General features: G+C 41.9%; 1 protein-coding gene across 2 annotated transcripts in view; it reads right to left on the bottom strand.

Moving 5' to 3' along the window:
• Positions 1 to 19,240, bottom strand: part of polr3a (polymerase (RNA) III (DNA directed) polypeptide A) — an 82,342-nt gene that overhangs the window by 20,696 nt on the left and 42,406 nt on the right. For both annotated transcript variants that reach the window (XM_059946745.1, XM_059946746.1), the window contains 5 exons: positions 13,334 to 13,452; positions 13,087 to 13,224; positions 11,366 to 11,536; positions 8,316 to 8,429; positions 190 to 276 (listed from right to left, as the gene is read on the bottom strand). In XM_059946745.1, the coding sequence (XP_059802728.1) occupies positions 190 to 276; positions 8,316 to 8,429; positions 11,366 to 11,536; positions 13,087 to 13,224; positions 13,334 to 13,452 (629 nt within the window). The remainder of the gene's footprint in view (positions 1 to 189; positions 277 to 8,315; positions 8,430 to 11,365; positions 11,537 to 13,086; positions 13,225 to 13,333; positions 13,453 to 19,240) is intronic.

Below are 19,240 nucleotides of genomic sequence, written 5' to 3'. Positions count from 1 at the left end.
ACCAAATTTAGTAACCAAAAGGCTTTTGTTTTAATAGCAATCCCACAGGATCTAAAGTAAATACATTTTTGTAAGTTTATTGATTATATAGCCATAAATCATGAGCATTTGAATTTAATAGATTAAAAGATCAAATCTTCTTCCACTTTGCATTGTGACAAACCTATTCCAGACATTAGAGAACAGTACCTCAGTGGTTCCATTGTCATTAATGCCGTATTTATCTCTCGTTTTCTTGATTTTATCAGAAAAATCCTTAAGAAAATTCCTGATTGCCTGAAAAAAAGCAATATAGAAAGCAGAATAGTTCAACTTTAAGCATTTTGTAAGAAATCCAATTATTTATTATTGATGCAGAGATGAATAACTTAATCTCTTATTCGCTGATAATGTCACAGATCTACAATATAGTTTGTCAGGTGTTGGAATTTTATTTCATACACGCACAAAAGAAGATTAGATAGAAGAATAGAGGCTAGTCCTAGAAATTCACACCAGTTATTGTAGAGAAGATGTACATTTAGAGCAAACCATAGAGGATGCTTTATTGCTCATTCACATATCAAATTAATTGGCATTTCATGTACAAAAGATGCATCAAAATTACTCATCCAGTGTCACAACTAAGTTATTTCAAAGCACCATGCGAAGTCAAGACATTCACGCACTTCCCATTTTTCACTGCACCTGAATCAAATCCCAGCTTTTATTTATTCTAACATACCAATCTGATGACTAACACTTAACACTAAGATTTGAAGAAACCAGTAACTAGGTGAACAATGAGAGTGAACTTATTGCAGAGATTGAATTGTCCACAAGCTGTATGATTAAACATTTATAACAGAACCTCCTTGCCATTTTGTATGATTACATTACCCACTCCTCACTAGAACATATAATATACAGCACAATACAGCCCCTTCGGCCCACGATGTGCTGTCAATTCTTTAACCTGATCCAAGGGTGAGAGGAGGGCGAAACACAAGATGATAGGTGAAACCAGGAGGGGGAGGGATGAAGTCAAGAATTGGCATGCTGATTGGTGAAAGAGATACAGGGCTGAAGAAGTGGGGATCTAATAGAAGAATCAGAGGCCAGGGAAGAAAGGAAAGGGGGGTTGCAGGGAGAGGAGCACCAGAGGGAGGAGATAGGCAGGCAGGAGATAAGGTGAGAGAGGGAATGGGGAATGGTGAAGACGGGGTCCATTATCGGAAGTTTGAGAAATCGATGTTCATATCATCAGGTTGGAGGCTACCCAGATGGAATACAAGGTGTTGTTCCTCAAACCTGCACCCAGAACAAAATTCTCCACAACTTCCATCATTTCCAATGGCCTCATTATGAATCATTATGACAGTAGAGGAGGGCATGGATAGACATATTGGAATGGGAAAAGAAGTGGAATTAAAATGGATAGCCAATGGGTCTCCCAATCTACATTGGGTCTCACCAATACACAGGAGGCCACACCAGGAGCATCAGACACAGTATATGATTCCAACAGACTCACAAGCGAGGTGTTGCCTCACCTGGAAGGACTGTTTGGGGCCATGACTGGTAGTGAGGGAGGAGATGAAGGGGCAGGGTAGCACTTATTCCCCTTGCAAGGATAAGTGCCAAGAGGGAGATCAGTGGGGAGGGACGAATGGACAAGGGAGTTGTGTGGGGAGTGATCACTGTGGAAAACAGAAAGTGGGGTGGGAGAGGGGGATCTGCTTGGTGGTGGGATCCTGTTGAAGATAGTGGAAGTTGTGGTGAATTATGTGCTGGATGCAGAGGCTTGTGGGGCAGTAGGTGAGGACCTACCTACTATCCCTGGTAGGGTGCAGAAGGATGGGGTGAGAACAGACATGTGTGAAATAGAAGAGATGCCGTTGAGGGCAGCGTTAATGAAGGAAGGGAACTCTCTCTCTTTGAAGAAGGAGGACATCTCCTTGGGTAGCAGGATATCAACATCATCCAAAATTTAACAAGATTAAAGATTGGCTTCATTTGTCACATGTACATCAAAACAGTGAAATTGCTGTTTACATCTATGACCAACACAGTCCGAGGATGTGCTGGGGGCAGTCCACAAATGTTATTTCTGGTTGTATTGAAGCACATAAAAACTCAAAAAGTATTAAAAAAAGTAATAACATTTAGCTGAGCCCAATTCATTAAGGAAAAAAATTAACCGAACATGCTTCCTTTATAGCTATTCTCCATTCCAACAAACACCAGGAAATGATTATACTAGTGCTCAAGAGTAGTGTGAGCTGCCTTAATGACTATTGTCCAGTAGCAGCCACATGTATGGCGATGAAATGCCTTGAGAGGTTGATCATGGCTAGAATCAACTCATGCCTAAGCAAGGACCTGGACCCACTGCAATTTGCATGTTACGATAGTCTATGTCAGATGCAATCTCAATGGCTCTCCACACGGCTTTAGACCACCTCGACAACACAGACACCTATGTCAGGATGCTGTTCATTGACTATAGCTCAGCATTTAATACCATCACTCTCACCATCCTGATTGAGAGGTTGTAGAAACTGGGCCTCTGTACCTCCCTCTGCAACTGGATCCTCGACTTCCTAATTGGAAGAACACAATCTGTGTGGATTGGTGATAACATATCCTCCTCGCTGACAATCAACACTGGTGCGCCTCAGGGGTGTGTGCTTAGCTCACTGCTCTACTCGCTCTATACCCATGACTGTGTGGCTAGGCTTAGCCCAAATACCGTCTAAAAATTTGCTGATAATACAAACATTCTTGGTAGAATCTCAGATGGTGACAAGAAGGAGTACAGGAGCGAGATATGCCAATTAGTGGAGTGGTGTCACAGCAACAACCTGGCACTCAACGGCAGTAAGACGAAAGAGCTGATTGTGGACTTCAGGAAGGGTAAGATGAAGGAACACATACCAATCCTCATAGAGGGATCAGAAATGGAGAGAGTGAGCAGTTTCAAGTTCCTGGGTGTCAAGATCACTGAGGATCTAACCTGGTCTCAACATATCAATGCAGTTATAAAGAAGACAAGACAGCAACTATACTTCATTAGGAGTTTTAAGAGATTTAGTATGTCAACAAATACACTCAAAAGTTTCTACAGATGTACTGTGGAAAGCATTCTGACAGGCTGCATCACTGTTTGGTATGCGGGGGAGGGGCGGGTAGGCTACCGCGCAGGACCAAAAGAAGTTGCAGAGGCTTGTAAATTTAGTCAGCTCCATCTTGGGTGCTAACCTACAAAGTACCTAGGACATATTCAAGGAGCGGTGTCTCAGAAAGGCAAAGTCCATTATTAAGGACCTTCAGCACCCAGGGCATGCCCTTTTCTCACTGTTACCATCAGGCAGGAGGTACAGAAGCCTGATGGCACACACTCAGCAATTTAGGAAACCTCTGCCATCCGATTCCTAAATGGACATTGAACCCTTGAACAATATCTCACTTTTTAAATATATTATTTGTTTTTGAATGATGTTTAATCTATTCAATATATGTATACTGTAATGGATTTACTTATTTATTATTATTTTATTTTTTCTATATCATGTATTATATTGAACTGCTGCTGCTAAGTTAACAAATTTCATGACACATGCCAGTAATAATAAACCTGATTCTGATTCTGAGATGTAAGGAAATCATAGGCTAGTTAGTCTGACTTCAGTGATTGGGAAGATGTTGGAGTCCATTATTAAGGATGAGGTTTTGGTGTACTTGGACGTGCATGATAAAATAGGCCAAAGTCAGCGTGGTTTCCTTAAGGGAAAGTCTTGCTTGACAAATCTGTTGGAATTATTTGAGGAAGTAACAGGATAGACAAAAGAGAGTCAATGGATGTTGTTTACTTGAATTTTCAGACGGCCTTTGACAAGGTGCTGCACAGGAAGCTGCTTAACAAGAGCCCACAGTATTACAGGAAAGATACTAGCATGGATAGAAGATTGCAGGAGAGGATGAGTCGGAATAAAGGGGGACTGTTCTGGTTGGCTGCCAGAGACAAGTGATGTTCCACTGGTGTCAGCATTGGGACAGCTTCTTTTCACATTGTATGCCAACAATTTGGATGACGGAATTGATGGCTTTGTGGCAAAGTTTGCAGATGATAGCAGGACAAGTGGAAGGGCAGGTAGCATTGAGGAAGTAGGGAGTTTGCAGAAAGACTTGAACAGATTGGGAGAACAGGCAAAGAAGCAAAGAAGTGGCAAATGGAATCTAAACGTAGACTATTTTCTACATGAGGAGAAAATTCAATAATCAGAGGTGCAAAGAGACTTGGGAGTCCTTGTGTAGGATTCTTTAAAGGTTAATTTGCAGGTTGAGTCAGTGGTAAGGAAGTTAAATGCAATAGAATAGAATAGAATAGAAGAGCAAAGATGTGATGCTGAGGCTTTCTAAGGCACTGGTCAGATCACACTTGGGAGTATTCTGAACACTTTTGTGGCCATTTTCGAAGAAATTAAGTGACAGGATGGAGATACATGCCAGCTAAAGGAGGTGTAAGGTGCTCCATCCCTCCACTAGCCTGCAGGTCATCCTTGGTCAAGGTGTAGCACCTGCTTAGCCCCCCCCCCCACCCCTGATAGGGGTCACATGAGGCAATTTGAGCAGGAGCTGCATGGTCGTATGAGCAGTGGGTGCATATTACAAGTTATGGTTATGGGATCTCTGATGTCAGGCAGACAATCTCTGAAGAGTATTGATAATGGTTGGGGTCATCCATCTTATAAAGACACTGCCCAGAAGGCAATAGCAAATCACTTCTGAAGAAAAATTTACCAAGAACAATCATGGTCTTGAAGGTGATATGACACGTCATATGACATTTTTACATAATGATGATGATCTAAGAAAATATGTGCTGGTATTGTAAACGGTCCCGAAGAGGTTCACAAGAATGATTCCAGGAATAAAACGGTTAAAGCATGAGGAGCATTTGATGTTTTGGGTCTGTACTCACTGGAGTTTAGAAGAATGGATGTGGAGAGGATGTCTACTAACGGGCAAGTCTCAGACCAGAGGACACAGCTTCAGAATAGAGGGACATCCATTTAGAACAAAGATGAGAAGAAATTTCTTTAGCCAGAGGGTGGTTAATCTGTGGCATTCATTGATTCATTGCCACGGACAGCCGTGGAGGTCTAGTCATTGAGTAGATTTAAAGCTGAGGTTGATAGTCTTTTGGTTGGTCAAAACGTCGGGATACAGGAAAAAGGCAGAAGAATGGGTTGTGAGAGATAATAAATCAGTCATGATGGAATGGCAGCACAGACCCGATGGGCTGAGTGGCTTAATTCTGCTCCTATATTTTATGGTAAGCCTTTTCTTGTTAGTTTTAGGAACGAAAGGGATCTAGTCCCCCAGAGTTTTCTTTCAAGATTAAAGATAATTAAGAATGTAATTCTTAATATCTATTAATAGGTGGTGTTGGCGCGTGGCCTAGTGGGCAAGGCATCAGATTAGTAACCTGAAGGTCACTGGTTCAAGCCTCAGCTGAGGCAGCGTGTTTGTGTCCTTGAGCAAGGCACTTAACAACACATTGCTCTGCGATGTCACTGGTGCCAAGCTGCAGGGGTCCTAGTGCCCTTCCCTTGGACACATCGGTGGTGTGGAGAGGGGAAGGCCTGCAGCTTGGACAACTGCCGGTCTCCCATACAACCCTGCACAGGCCTGTGCCCTGGAAACCCCAGGCGCAGATCCATGGTCTCTCGAGTCCGACGGATGCCACCACCACCATTAATAGGTGGCACAGTACTGTAGTTGTTGGTGTAATGCTATTACAGTGCCAGTGACTGGGGTTCAATTCCCACCATTATCTGTAGAAAGTTTCTATGTTCTTGCTGTAACTGGATGGGTTTCCTCCTGGTGCTCCAGATTCCTCCCACATTAGTAAGTTGTAGGCATGCTATGTCGGCACTGGAAGCACCCTCCCCACCCCCAGTACATCCTTGGATTGTGTTGGTTATTGATGCAAACGGCACATTTCATTCCATCTAAAGATGTTCTGATGTACAGGTGAGAAAACTCATCTTTATAAAAATCTTTAACTTTATAAACTTTCATGACAAACCTGGACTGACATTTTAAGATTTAGATCAGCAGCAAAATAACTTAGAACCATAGAACATTACAGTACAGTACAGGCCCTTCAGCCCTCCATGTTGTGCCGACCCATATAATCCTTAAAAAAAGGTACTAAACCCATACTACCCCATAACCCTTTATTTTTCTTTCATCCATGTGCCTGTCCAAGAGGCTCTTAAATACCCCTAATGTTTTAGCCTCCACCACCATCCCTGGCAAGTCATTCCAGGCACTTACAACCCTCTGTGTAAAAAAAAAAATTACCCCTGATGTCTCCCCTAAACTTCCCTCCCGTAATTTTGTACATATGCCCTCTGGCGTTTGCTATTGGTGCCTTGGGAAACAGGTACTGACTATCCACCCTATCTATGCCTCTCATAACTTGTAGACCTCTATCAAGTCCCCTCTCATTCTTCTACGCTCCAAAGAGAAAAGTCCCAGCTCTGCTAACCTTACTTCATATGACTTGTTCTCCAAACCAGGCAACATCCAGGTAAATCTCCTCTGCACCCTCTTCATAGCTTCCACATCCTTCCTATAATAAGGTGACCAGAATTGAACACAATACGTCTCACCAGAGATTTGTAGAGTTGCAACATGACCTCTCTACTCTTGAACTCAATGCCCGTTAATGAAGCCTAGCACCCCATAGGCCTTCTTAACTACCCTATCAACCTGGCAGTGACCTTGAGGGATGTATAGATTTGAACCCCAAGGTCCCTTTGCTCATCCACACTCTTAAGTAACTGACCATTAATCCTGTACTCAGTCTTCTGGTTTGTGCTTGCAAAATGCATCACCTCACACTTGTCCGGATTGAACTCCATCTGCCATTTTTCTGCCCAACTCTGCAGCCTATCTATATCCTCTTGTAACCTTCGACAACCTGCAGCTCCATTCACAACTCCTCCAACTTCTTACCCAACAGCACTCTTTATAAAAAATATATGAACAGCAAAGTGTATCAAAACATGCTGATATAGGGTTTAAAGAAGTGACAATTCTAAGTAGTTTTATTTTGTTAAAAAGCACAAACACGAGGAAATTTGCAGATGCTGGAAATTCAAGCAACAGACACAAAATGCTGGTGGAATGCAGCAGGCCAGGCAGCATCTGTAGGAAGAAGCAGTCAACGTCTCCGCCCGGAACTGTGCTTCTTCCTATAGATGCTGCCTGGCCTGCTACGTTCCACCAGCATTTTGTATGTGTTGCTAGTTTTATTTTGTAAATGCTTTAAATTACTTTGGTCAGATACAATGAGTAATTAGTATCAAAACCAATAATGGTGGCATTTACAAGTCGCAAAGACAAAAATACACAAGCCACACAACTATGATCATTACCTCAATGAACTTCTCATAACTGGTCCCTGTCAGAGCCTTTAGAAATGGGATAGAGTCAGTGTAGGAAAATAAAGTCACAAGTAGACATGAGCTACATTTCCATCAAATATACAAAATGATGGAGGAACTGAGCAATCAGGCAGCATCTATGGATGGGAATAAACAAATGACATGTTGGGCTGAGTCACTTCATCAAGACTGGAAAGGAAGGGAGTAGAAATCAGAATAAGAAGGTTGGAGAGTGGGGAGGGGGTGAAGTGAGAAACTGAGTGGTGTCAGATAGAAACCTTAAAAGGCTGGAGGAGGAGAGATCTGATAGGACAGGAGAGTGGATTATAGGAGAAAGGGAAAGAGGAGCACCAGAGGGAGGTGATAGGCAGGTGAGGAGAAGGGAATAGATAACAGAGGAACCAGAATAAGGAACGGAAAATGAAAGAAGGATGAGGGGGAGAAAATACCAGAAATGAGAAAAATCGAGGATCACGCCATTAGTTTGGAGGCTATCCATACAATATGTGTGGTGTTACTCCACCAACCTGGGAGTGGCCATATCGCGGCAGTAGGGAGGCCATGGACCAACATACCTGAATGGGAATAGGGAGTGGAATTAAAATGGTTTGCCACTGGGTAATTCTTCCAGTTACGACTGAACAAAGGCGCTTGTCAAAGCAGTCCCCCAATCTATGTCGGGTCTCACAAAGAGAAATTTGCGGAAGGAACACCAGATACAGTAGACGGCTCTTTACTTCTCACCACAGATGCTGCCTGACCTGTTGAGTTCTTCCAGCATTTTGTGTGTGTTACTCTGCATGTCCACCACCTGTAGAATCTCTTTTCTTTACAATATACAGGGTGCTTTGAAGAAAGAATAAGAATTTTGCAAACCTGCAGATATTCATTTTGACAACACATGAACTCGCTTCTCTTCATAATTGCCTCAGAAGTCAGAATCACTTCATTCTTACTCAGAGGTGGTTCATTGGGAGATGGATAAATGGCCTAGGAAATAAAGAAAAGTTAGATATCAGAAGACAGTATCTCTTTTTGAAATGTAATTTCGAAGGAAATGGTTTGATATTTAAATAACACATCTATTCTATGGTTACTTTTATAGATGGTGATCAAAGATTTCCAAGAACAACCACATGAATAAGTTGCCTCCAGTGATAATAAGAGCACAAGTGATAAATACTTTGAAATTACATTGCATTTTGGCAAATTAAACCTGGACAGGAATTGTGAAGTAAATGACACAGCTATACAGAGTGCTGTAGAACCGTGAGGTGAGGGGAAAGGATACAGTTCCCTAAGAATAGCAACATATTGAACATAGACAGGGTGCTGGAGAAGGCATTTAGCACAGTTGCCCCCAGCTGTCAGGGTACTGAGTACAAGAGCTGTCATAGTAGTATGACCTCTTGAGTTGAGTTTGATGCTCTCCTGTGGACTTGTCTTTTGGTGGGTCCCCAGGTGACTGTGGTGGCTGCTCAGGATCCACATATTCTGGTTTAGTGTGGGCAAGAGTATTTGGTTGCTGTGGTCAGTGGTTGAGTTTTTGCTTGTTCAGTCTCTCCTTTCGTAGCTGTTGCTTGTTCTCTGTGGCACAGTGGAGGTTGTTCTCATGAGCTGTACAAGAAATTGATTAGACTACACTTGGTGTACTGTGTGCTGACCTGCTTACACAGGTATAGAAAGGATGTCATTAAGCTGCAGAGGATGAAGAAAAAATTTACAAGGATGTTAAGTGGAATGGAAGGCTTCAGTTATAAGGAGGGGCTGGATGGACTGGAGCTTTTTTCCATTCAGTGAAGGAAGCTGAAGGGTGTCTTGAAAGAGGCATTTAAGATCATGAGGGCATGGATAAATTGGATGATCACAGCCTTTCCCCCAAAGGGTTTAGGTTAAAGGTGAGGAGTGAAAGATTTACAAGAGACCTGAAGGGCAACTTTCTCTACACAGAAGGTGCTGGTTTCATGAAACAAGGTACCAGAGGAAGTGTTAGAGGCAGGTACAATTACAATGTGTAAAAGATGCTTAAGGATGTTTAAGGATAAGAAATATTTCAAGCAGCAGTTCCCATCCTGGGACCTACGGACCCTTAGTTTAATAGTACAAGTCCATGGCATAAAAGAGATAGGAAACCTCTGGTTTAGGAGGATATGGGCAAAATGAAGGCAAATAGGATCAACTTAGATAGGTAGGCACTTTGTTCAGCATGGACAAGTTGGGCTAAAGGGCCTGCTTCCATGCTGTAGAACTCCATAACTATAAGATCAAAGGTATCAGCCATATTGTATTATTTAATATGAAGATAGATGTAGTTAAAGCCATTGACCCTGCTCTGGCATCCAACTTTGGCTGGTTATTTTCCCTCTCAGCCCCAGTCTTCTGCCTTCTCCTAAGCTCAAGAGAAAAAGTCGCATTTATGTTCATTTTGTTGCTGCAGATTCAACATGTTAGCATGTGCTTCAGCCTGAAGAAAAACCTTTACTCATAAACTGTCATGCACTTTTACAGATCAGATAGTCCTGATTGTGGTTTGACAGCAATACAGATAAAGAGGCTGCCTTTTGGAGGTGGACAATGACAAATACCTGAGAAAATTGTGATATTAAATATTCTGCCGGAAAAATCATTCTTGCACACTACTAGTCTCAAAATTGAACATTTACCTCAGTTTATCAGTTTAAGTTTTTATCAACATAGGGGAAAAATCTACAATTCTCAGAATAAAATTAGTTTGATAGTTGTACAATTAAGAACAGAAGGTTTTAGAGCCATCACGGGATCTTGATATTTCAATTTTGGTTTTATATTGCTATATTTCTGTACTATTCTTGGTTGGTGTGACTGTAACAAAACCCAATTTCCCTCGGGATCAATAAAGTATGTCTGTCTGTAATTTAGATGCAACTGTAATTAACTTCAGATTTTTTTAAAAATTGAAAGCCATTTTGAAACTACCTATAGTGACAACTCCACAAACAACAGTGAGATACTTAGACCATCATGGCAAAGACACTGCTGTTTTGAGATGTAAATTTTATGGAGAAGATCTATGCATCTATATTCTCTGCAGTGCATTCTTTCAGATGAATTTACCCTGCGCTACTGGGAGAAGTTACTGTAGTTTCCATTTGCAGCACTCTCAGACTGCAAATTTACACTGTTGTGCCACAGACTTCATATGTTCTGCGTCAACTCTAGCCACTGACTGATAAAAGTTGGCAATAAATGCCAACATTTTAACTACTGAAATTAAAGTAAGGGCAGTTTTTGCATATATTTAACATTAAGCTTACAAGGACATAATTTGTAGAAGCAATATTTCAATGTTTATTATTATAGGAAGAATGGGGAAGCTTTAGAGAGGGTGCAGAGGAGATTTATCAGGATGTTGCCTGGATTAGAGAGCATATCTTATGAGGATAGATTGAGCAAGTGAAAGCTTTTCTCTTTGGAGTGAAGGAGGATAAGAGGCGACATAATAGAGGTGTACAACATGATGAGGCGCAGATCAAGTGGATAACCAGAGAGTTATTCCTAGAGTGGAAACAGCTCAAACCAGGGAATATAACTTTAAGGTGATTGGACGGAAGTATAGGGAGGGATGTCAGAAGTATTTTTTTTAAACAGAGTGAGTGATGAGTGTGTAGAATGCCCTGTAAGGAGTGAAGGTAGACGCAGATACATTAGTTACAATTAAGAAACTCTTAGGCACATTGATTATAGAAAAATGTAGGAGGGAAAGGTTAGATAATTTTTAATGCCATGGACCCCCTTTCATTAACCAAGCGATCATGACCCCAGGTTGGAAACCCCTGGGTTAGAATGTTCTTAGCGTAAGTTAAAAGGGTGCTGTAGTATTCTGTTGTATACTAACCAAAATCAAACACATCACAGTATGGTACAAGTTATAAAAACACTCTCATTACCCTAATGTTATCCAGAACCCGTTTAAACTCCAATGGCTCATCTTTGCCTTCCATAGCTGCTGGATCTAAACCATCTCCACCATAGATAAACTGGATAATGTCACCAGTTGAGCTGCGAACAGTTAGATCATACTGCGTGCAAAGATCCTCCAAAGATTTTACCAGACGTCTCTGGGGAAAAAAAAACCCAGAATTGAGTAAATAAGAAAAACAGGCTACCATATTTAAACTGTACTCACCATCCTTAACGAAATGTCCCCAAAAATAAGTTTCAAAATTGAAGAAAAATGGAGTGGTGGCAAACTCAGAGATATCGGTCATGGCTTTCTTTAATACATAACAAAAATTTCAGCAATAAGAGATCTTACCTTCTCTGTAGAATATCTATTTAAAATGCATACATTGCTGGAATTTACTTGACCAGGAAGGGGTATAGTGGGGGCAGGAGAAGATGGGGGTAGGAAAAGGTGTACTGGCCTGGTTTGGACTTACCACAGCCAATACAAACATCAATCACCTCAGCCAACAGGCTCTGACCCAAGCATTGCCAAAAACAGACTAAACTCACCCATACTATTTTTACAGGGTAATCCCAATGAAGCTGAAAATGTACACTAAATGAAGACTTGCTGGTACTCAGGTACATTTAGTCTAAGTCAGCATGGGTGAGCCCAAATACGAGACACATTCAGTATGTATAGCAGATTGTGTTGGATTTGGGCTGGCTCATCAGCTCTGCTGCTAGGTAACAGGCCTTTGTAAAGGCTTAGACACACTGGATGGCGAAGTCAATATGATGGAACAAAGTCTGTCCTGGAACTGTTACTAGAGGTTACCCTCCAGTACTGGTTACTACTAACAGTAGTGCATCTCTACTGAAGTGGAGATATATCAGGCATGGTACAGGACAGACAACCTGGATTCAATTCCCGCCACTACCTGTCTCTTTGTGACCGCATGGGTTTACTCTGGGTGTCCTGACTTTCTCCCCCAGTCCAAAGATGTATGGGTTGGTAGGTTAATTGGTCATTATAAATTGTCCTGTGATCAGGCTAGGATTAAAAACAGGGGAATGCTGGGTAGTGTGGCTCAAGGTGCCTATTGCAAGCTGTATCTCAATAAATAAACAAATCCCATATCAAACGATTTCATCATGGCTGATTTATTATCTCTCTCAACACCATTCTTTTGCCTTCTCCCCATAAGCTCTGATGCTCTTACTAATCAAGAGCTTATCAATCTCTGCTTTAAATATATTCAATGACTTGGCCTCCACAGCCACCTGTGCAATGAATTCCACAGATTTACCATCCTCTGGATAAAGAGATTCCTCCTGATCCCTGTTCTAAAGGGAGTCCTATTCTGAGATTGTGCCCTCTCTCTAGGCCTTTCAATATTCAACATATTTCCATGAGCTTCCCTCTCAAACCTAAATTCTGGTAAGGGCTCTCCTGATCTTGTTTCTTTTGGTCTTACTGGCTGCAAAAAACATTGAAGTGTGTAAGATTCTATATTTAATCTTAAACATGATAGACTTTGCACATGCTGGAAATCCAGAGCAAACACACAAAATGCTGGAGGAACTCAGTAGGTCATCTATGTAGAGGAATAGATATTGACATTTCGGGCCAAGACCCTTCACCTTCATGTATTCAATCGCTCTGTTCCCTCAACATTACCAAAGTTGTCAATGCTACAACAATGTGCAACACTGCCATTACCTGCATATATCCAGTTTCTGCTGTTTTGACAGCAGTATCAACCAGGCCCTCACGGCCAGCCATCGTATGGAAGATAAATTCTGTAGGTGTTAAGCCAGAATAGAAACTATTTGCAACAAAACCCTTTGCTGCTGGAAGCTGCAGAAAGAAAATTGTGAATATAATTAGAAGTTGCCAAATTTATGTATTATTACCAATATCGAGAATCCAGGTATTGATCAGAGCTCTGTTTAAATAATTAGCTCACCTTGGAATGCTTTTCAAAGTGAGGTAGAGATCTGTTCTCAAAGCCATCCGGAACACGAGATCCACTAATAGCCTGCTGTCCTACGCAGGCAATCATCTGGGAGATGTTGATGAAGGAGCCTATTAAGAGTACATTACATCTGAGTTAGTATGTTATAACAGACTGAAGTTAAAACATCTGAGTTTATCATTATGTCAGATTTTTAAGAGAAATGTGAATAGGTACATGTATGGGATGGTCAGGTTCCAGGTCAATGGGATTAGGCAAAATTGGCACAAACTAGATGAGCTGATGGGCCTGTTTCTGTGCTGTAGTGTTCTATGATTCTGAGGGAAAAACACCAAGATTCAATTGTCAAGGTTACAAACTGCAGTTTAACTGGAGCACTAAATCTGCACGTTGCTTCCTGCAGACAGTGAATTATGACAATGTCATGCCGAAACACTAAAAGGAGACAAAGTTCCTCCAAGAGAAAAGAAGCAAACTAACCTCAATCCATCTGCTGTGGCAAAGACCATGGAAAAATCTGTTTACAATGGTGAGACAGGTGATGTCATAAATTACCTTTATTCTTAACCTTGTCAGCTTGATCTATTCCAAGTGCAAAACTCAAGGTCAGTCCCACCTACCAAACACGCTGTTTACACTTCTCTGATGGGAATATGGTCCCATTGGGGTGACAGCCCATCAATACCTTACACAGACAGTTATTCCTCATGTGATAATGTCACTGCAATGCAAGGCTTAAAAGTAGAGCAACACACACAAAATACCAGAGGAACTCAGCAAACTAGGTAGCTGAGTTCCTCCAGCACTTTGTGGGGGAAATAAACAGCCATCATTTCAGGATGAGATCCAGATACTGACTGTTCATGTCTTTCCATAGATGCTGCTGACCTGCTGAGTTCCTCCAATATTTAGCATGTGTTGTTCAAGATTTCCAGTATCTGTAGTCTCTCATGCCTCCAAGGGATAAAGTACCTACTTCACTGATTATGACTCCGTTTTAGCTCGTATCTCACAATGTTTAATGGTTATAGTTATCTTCTTCACTGTTTATGATTAATCAGAGAAAAGTCTGTAGCCCTGACTGAATCCCTATCTGTGGAAAGTATAAGATATGGATGGTTAAGGAGTCAGGATAATTAACTGAAGGGTAACCACCTCAACTTTACAAGTTGACCAGAAAAACTTTATATAAGAAACTTGGGAATATTCCGTAATCGGAGTTCATCAAGGACTAATCACAACCGATGCCATGAAGAGTAAAGGTGACACTGTTTGCTGTTGAATCAGGAGCCTCAAACAAGCAGACTGGGAGAGCAACAATGCCTAAAACTTCTATTTAATTTTGTTATCAGTTTAGTGAATCATAGAGGTTTGCTACAACTTCCTGTGTAGTATTCTCTTTCTCTTTCCATAACACCAACCAAACTCAAAAGAATTGTATTCCATTCCATTATAGTTGGAAGAAGTTAGAAATATAGAAAACCTACAGCACAATACAGGCTCTTCGGCCCACAAAGCTGTGCTGAACATGTCCTTACCTTAGAAATTACCTAGGGTTACCCATAGCCCTTTATTTTCCTGAGCTCCATGTACCAGACCAGAAGTCTCTTAAAAAATCCTATCGTATCTGCCTCCACCACCATCGCCAGCAGCCCATGCCATACACTCACCACTCTGCGTAAAATATTTACCCCTGACATCTCCCTGTACCTACTTCTAAGCACCTTAAAACTGTGCCCTCTCGTGTTAGCCATTTCAGCCCTGGGAAAAAGCATTTGACTATCCACACGATCAATGCCTCTCATCATCTTGTACACCTTTATCAGGTCACCTCTCATCTTCCATCGCTCCAAGGAAAAAAGGCCGAGTTGGCTCAACCTATTCTCATTAGACATGCTCCCCAATCCAGGCAACACCCTTGTAAATCTCCCCTGCACCCTTTCTATGGTTTCCATGTCCTTCCTGTAGTGATGCAACCAGAACTGAGCCTAGTACTCCAAGTGGGGTCTGACCAGGATCCTATGTAGCTGCAACATTACCTCTTGTCTCTTAAACTCAATTCCACGATTGATGAAGGCCAATGCACCGTATGCCTTCTTAACCTCAGAGTCAACCTGTGCAGCTGCTTTGAGAGTCTTATGGACTTGGACCCCAAGATCCCTCTGATCCTCCGCACTGCCAAGAGTCTTACCATTAATACTATATTCTGCCATCATATTTGACCTACCAAAATGAACCACCTCACACTTATCTGTGTTGAACTCCATCTGCCACTTCTCAGCCCAGTTTTGCATCCTATCAATGTCCTGCTGTAACTTCTGACAGCCCTCCACGCTATCCACAACACCCCCAATCTTTGTGTCATCAGCAAATTTGCTAACCCATCCCTCCACTTCCTCATCCAGGTCATTTATAAAAATCACAAAGAGTAGGGGGTCCAGAACAGATCCCTGAGGCACACCACTGGTCACTGACTTCCATGCAGAATATGACCCATCTACAAACACACTTGCCTTCTGTGGGCAAGCCAGTTATGGTTCCACAAAGCAATGCCCTGTTGGATCCCATGCCACCTTACTTTCCCAATAAGCCTTACATGGGGTACCTTGTCAAATGCCTTGCTGAAATCCATAGACACTACATCTACTGCTGTACCTTCATCAATGTGTTTAGTCACATCCTCAAAAAATTCAGTCAGTCTCATAAGGCATGACCTGCCTTTCACAAAGCCATGCTGACTATTCCTAATCTGCTGACTATTCCTAATCATATTATGCCTCTCCAAATGTTCATAAATCCTACCTGTCAGGATTTTCTCCATCAACTTACCAACCACTGAAGTAAAACTCACTGGTCTATAATTTCCTGGGCTATCTCTACTCCCTTCCTTGAATAATGGAACAACATCTGCAACCTTCCAGAACCTGAGGGTTTATACTGATGATGCAAAGATCATCGCCAGAGGATCAGCAATCTCCTCCCTTGCCTCCCACAGGAGCCTGGGGTACAACACGCCCGGTCCCAGTTGTTCTCTTCTTCTCACTTGCATCTCCTGGCTGCCCATAGGACAAGTTAGGACAGCATTAAGAAACAGAAAACGTGGCTGTTTTTTAGTTTTCTACTGCTAAACCGCATGGATATAGTACCAGATACCAACCAGCACCCTGGGAAAATGTCTCAGCTGCAGCAGTGTTGTGCAAAGGACGATCTGATTGTAAAGCTAGAAACTCTCAAATGAGTGGTATAATACTCATGTAAATGATGCAGGAGCACAATTAAACTATCAACATTCTTGCTTTTCTAATATTCCTTTCGCATATAATTCATAATCCTTGTGAACAGACTTTCTTTATCACCTAAAACCAAACATTAACTTATCCCACGTAGATGAATTAGATACACAAAAAAGGTCACAGTGCAGCAACAAAATGACAACAGGAAAACAAGCCATCCCTCCCTTGCAACCACTGTAGCAAAGCAGTTTGCACAACACTATTCCATCTTAGGGTATTCCCAAGTTCACAGTTCAATTCCTGTGCCATCTGTTAGGAATTTGTACATTTTCTCATGATCCCTTGGATTTCCCCCAGGTGCTCCAGTTTCCTCCCATGTTCCAAAGACGTATAGTTGCAAGAAAACGTTTGTGAACCCTTTGCATTTACCTGGTTTTCTACAATCATTACTCAAAATGCGGTCTGATATTCATCAAGTCAAAATAATAGACAAAAATAATCTGCCTAAACACACAAGAAAAAAATCTGCTGATCTTGAAATCTAAGCAACACGTACAAAATGGTGGAGGAACACAGAAGGTCAGGCAGTATCTAAGGAAAGGAGTAAACAGTCGATATTTGCATGCGTTGGTTGAGCACACAAACAATTGTACTTTTTCTCATCAATATTGAGTACACCACTTAAACAATCACAGTCTAGGTTCAAAAAATATGTAAACCCCTGGGTCAATGTCCTCTATGAAAGCTATTTAGAGTCAGGTGTTCAAATCAATGAAATGAGACTGGATGTGTGGGATGCAGAGGTGTCCTGCCCTATAAAAACAATCAGGTTACTGACAGAGCCTGCTCTTCTCAGGAAAGATCTGTTTATGTGCATTATGCCTTGATCAAAACAACTTAGAAGAGGACCTCAGAAGAAGAATTGTAGAAATGCATGAAGTTGGAAAAGGCTACAAGAGCATTTCTAAAGGCCTGAGTGTTCAACCCACAGTGTCTACAAATGGAGGAAATTCAGTACAATTGTCACTCTCCCTAGGAGTGTGTGTTCTGCAAAAATCACACCAACAGTACAATGTGTACCGTTGAAGGAGGTGAAAAATAATCCAAGGGTAACAGCAAAAGACATGCAGAAAACTCTATAACTTGCTAAAGTCTCTGTTCATATGTCCACTATAAGAAAAAGACTGAACAAGAATGATGCTCATGGAAGGCCACCACAGAGGAAACCACGGCTTGCAATCATTGAGGAAACAATGAATTCAAAATCATATCAAGACATTTTACTGGAGATTTTCAGAATAGTGGTCCATCACTTGAAATTTAATATAAGTTGGATGATGCAACAAGACTATAATAGGGGATTTGATTAGGGGAATAGCTAGGTGTTTCTGCGGCCGCAAACGAGACTCCAGGATGGTATGTTGCCTCCCTGGTGCAAGAGTCAAGGATGTCTCTGAGCGGCTGCAGGACATTCTGGAATGGGAGGGTGAACAGTCAGTGGTTGTGGTGCACATAGGTACCAACGATATAGGTAAAAAACGGGATGAGGTCCTACAAAGTGAATTTAGGGAGTTAGGAGATAAACTAAAAAGTAGGACCACACAGGTAATAATCTCTGGATTACTACCAGTGCCACGTGCTAGTCAGAGTAGAAATAGGAGGATATTTCAGATGAATACGTGGCTTGAAAAATGGTGCAAGGGGAAGGGATTCAAATTTCTGGGGCATTGGAACCAGTTCTGGGGCAGGTGGGACTGGTATAAACAGGACAGTCTGCACCTGGGCTGGACTGGAACCAATGCCCTAGGGGGAGCGTTTGCTATTGCTGTTCAGGAGGCTTTAAACTAATGTGGCAGGGGGGTGGGAACAAGTGCAGAGAGACAGAGGGGTGTAAAATGAGGGTAGAAGCAAAAAGTAGTAAGGTGAAAAGTAAAAGAAGCAGGCAGGCAAATCCAGGGCAAAAAGCTAAGACAGCCACTTTTCAACATAATTGTATAAGGGCTAAGAGTGTTGTAAAAACAAGCCTGAAGGCTTTGTGTGTCAATGCAAGGAGCATCCGTAACAAGGTGGATGAATTGAATGTGCAGATAGTTATTAATGAATATGATATAGTTGGGATCACAGAGACATGGTTCCAGGGTGACCAAGGATGGGAGCTCAACATCCAGGGATATTCAATATTCAGGAGGGATAGACAGGAAGGAAAAGGAGGTGGGGTAGCATTGCTGGTTAGAGAGAAGATTAACACAATAGAAAGGAAGGACATTAGCCTGGAGGATGTGGAGTCGATAAGGGTAGAGCTGCATAACACTAAGGGGCAGAAAACGCTGGTGGAAGTTGTGTACAGGCCACCTAACAGTAGTAGTGAGGTTGGGGATGGCATTAAACAGGAAATTAGAAATGCGTGCAATAAAGGAACAGTAGTTATAATGGGTGACTTCAAACTACATGTAGATTGGGTGAACCAAATTGGTAAGGGTGCTGAGGAAGAGGATTTCTTGGAATGTATGCGGGATGGTTTTCTGAACCAACATGTCGAGGAACCAACTAGAGAGCAGGCCTTTCTAGATTGGGTATTGCGCAATGAGGAAGGGTTAGTTAGCAATCTTATCGTGCGAGGCCCCTTGGGTAAGAGTGACCATAATATGGTGGAATTCTTCATTAA

This window comes from Hypanus sabinus, chromosome 21 (genome assembly GCF_030144855.1).
Source record: "Hypanus sabinus isolate sHypSab1 chromosome 21, sHypSab1.hap1, whole genome shotgun sequence".
Lineage (NCBI taxonomy): Eukaryota > Metazoa > Chordata > Chondrichthyes > Myliobatiformes > Dasyatidae > Hypanus > Hypanus sabinus.
This window is presented reverse-complemented; position numbering and strand designations above follow the sequence as displayed.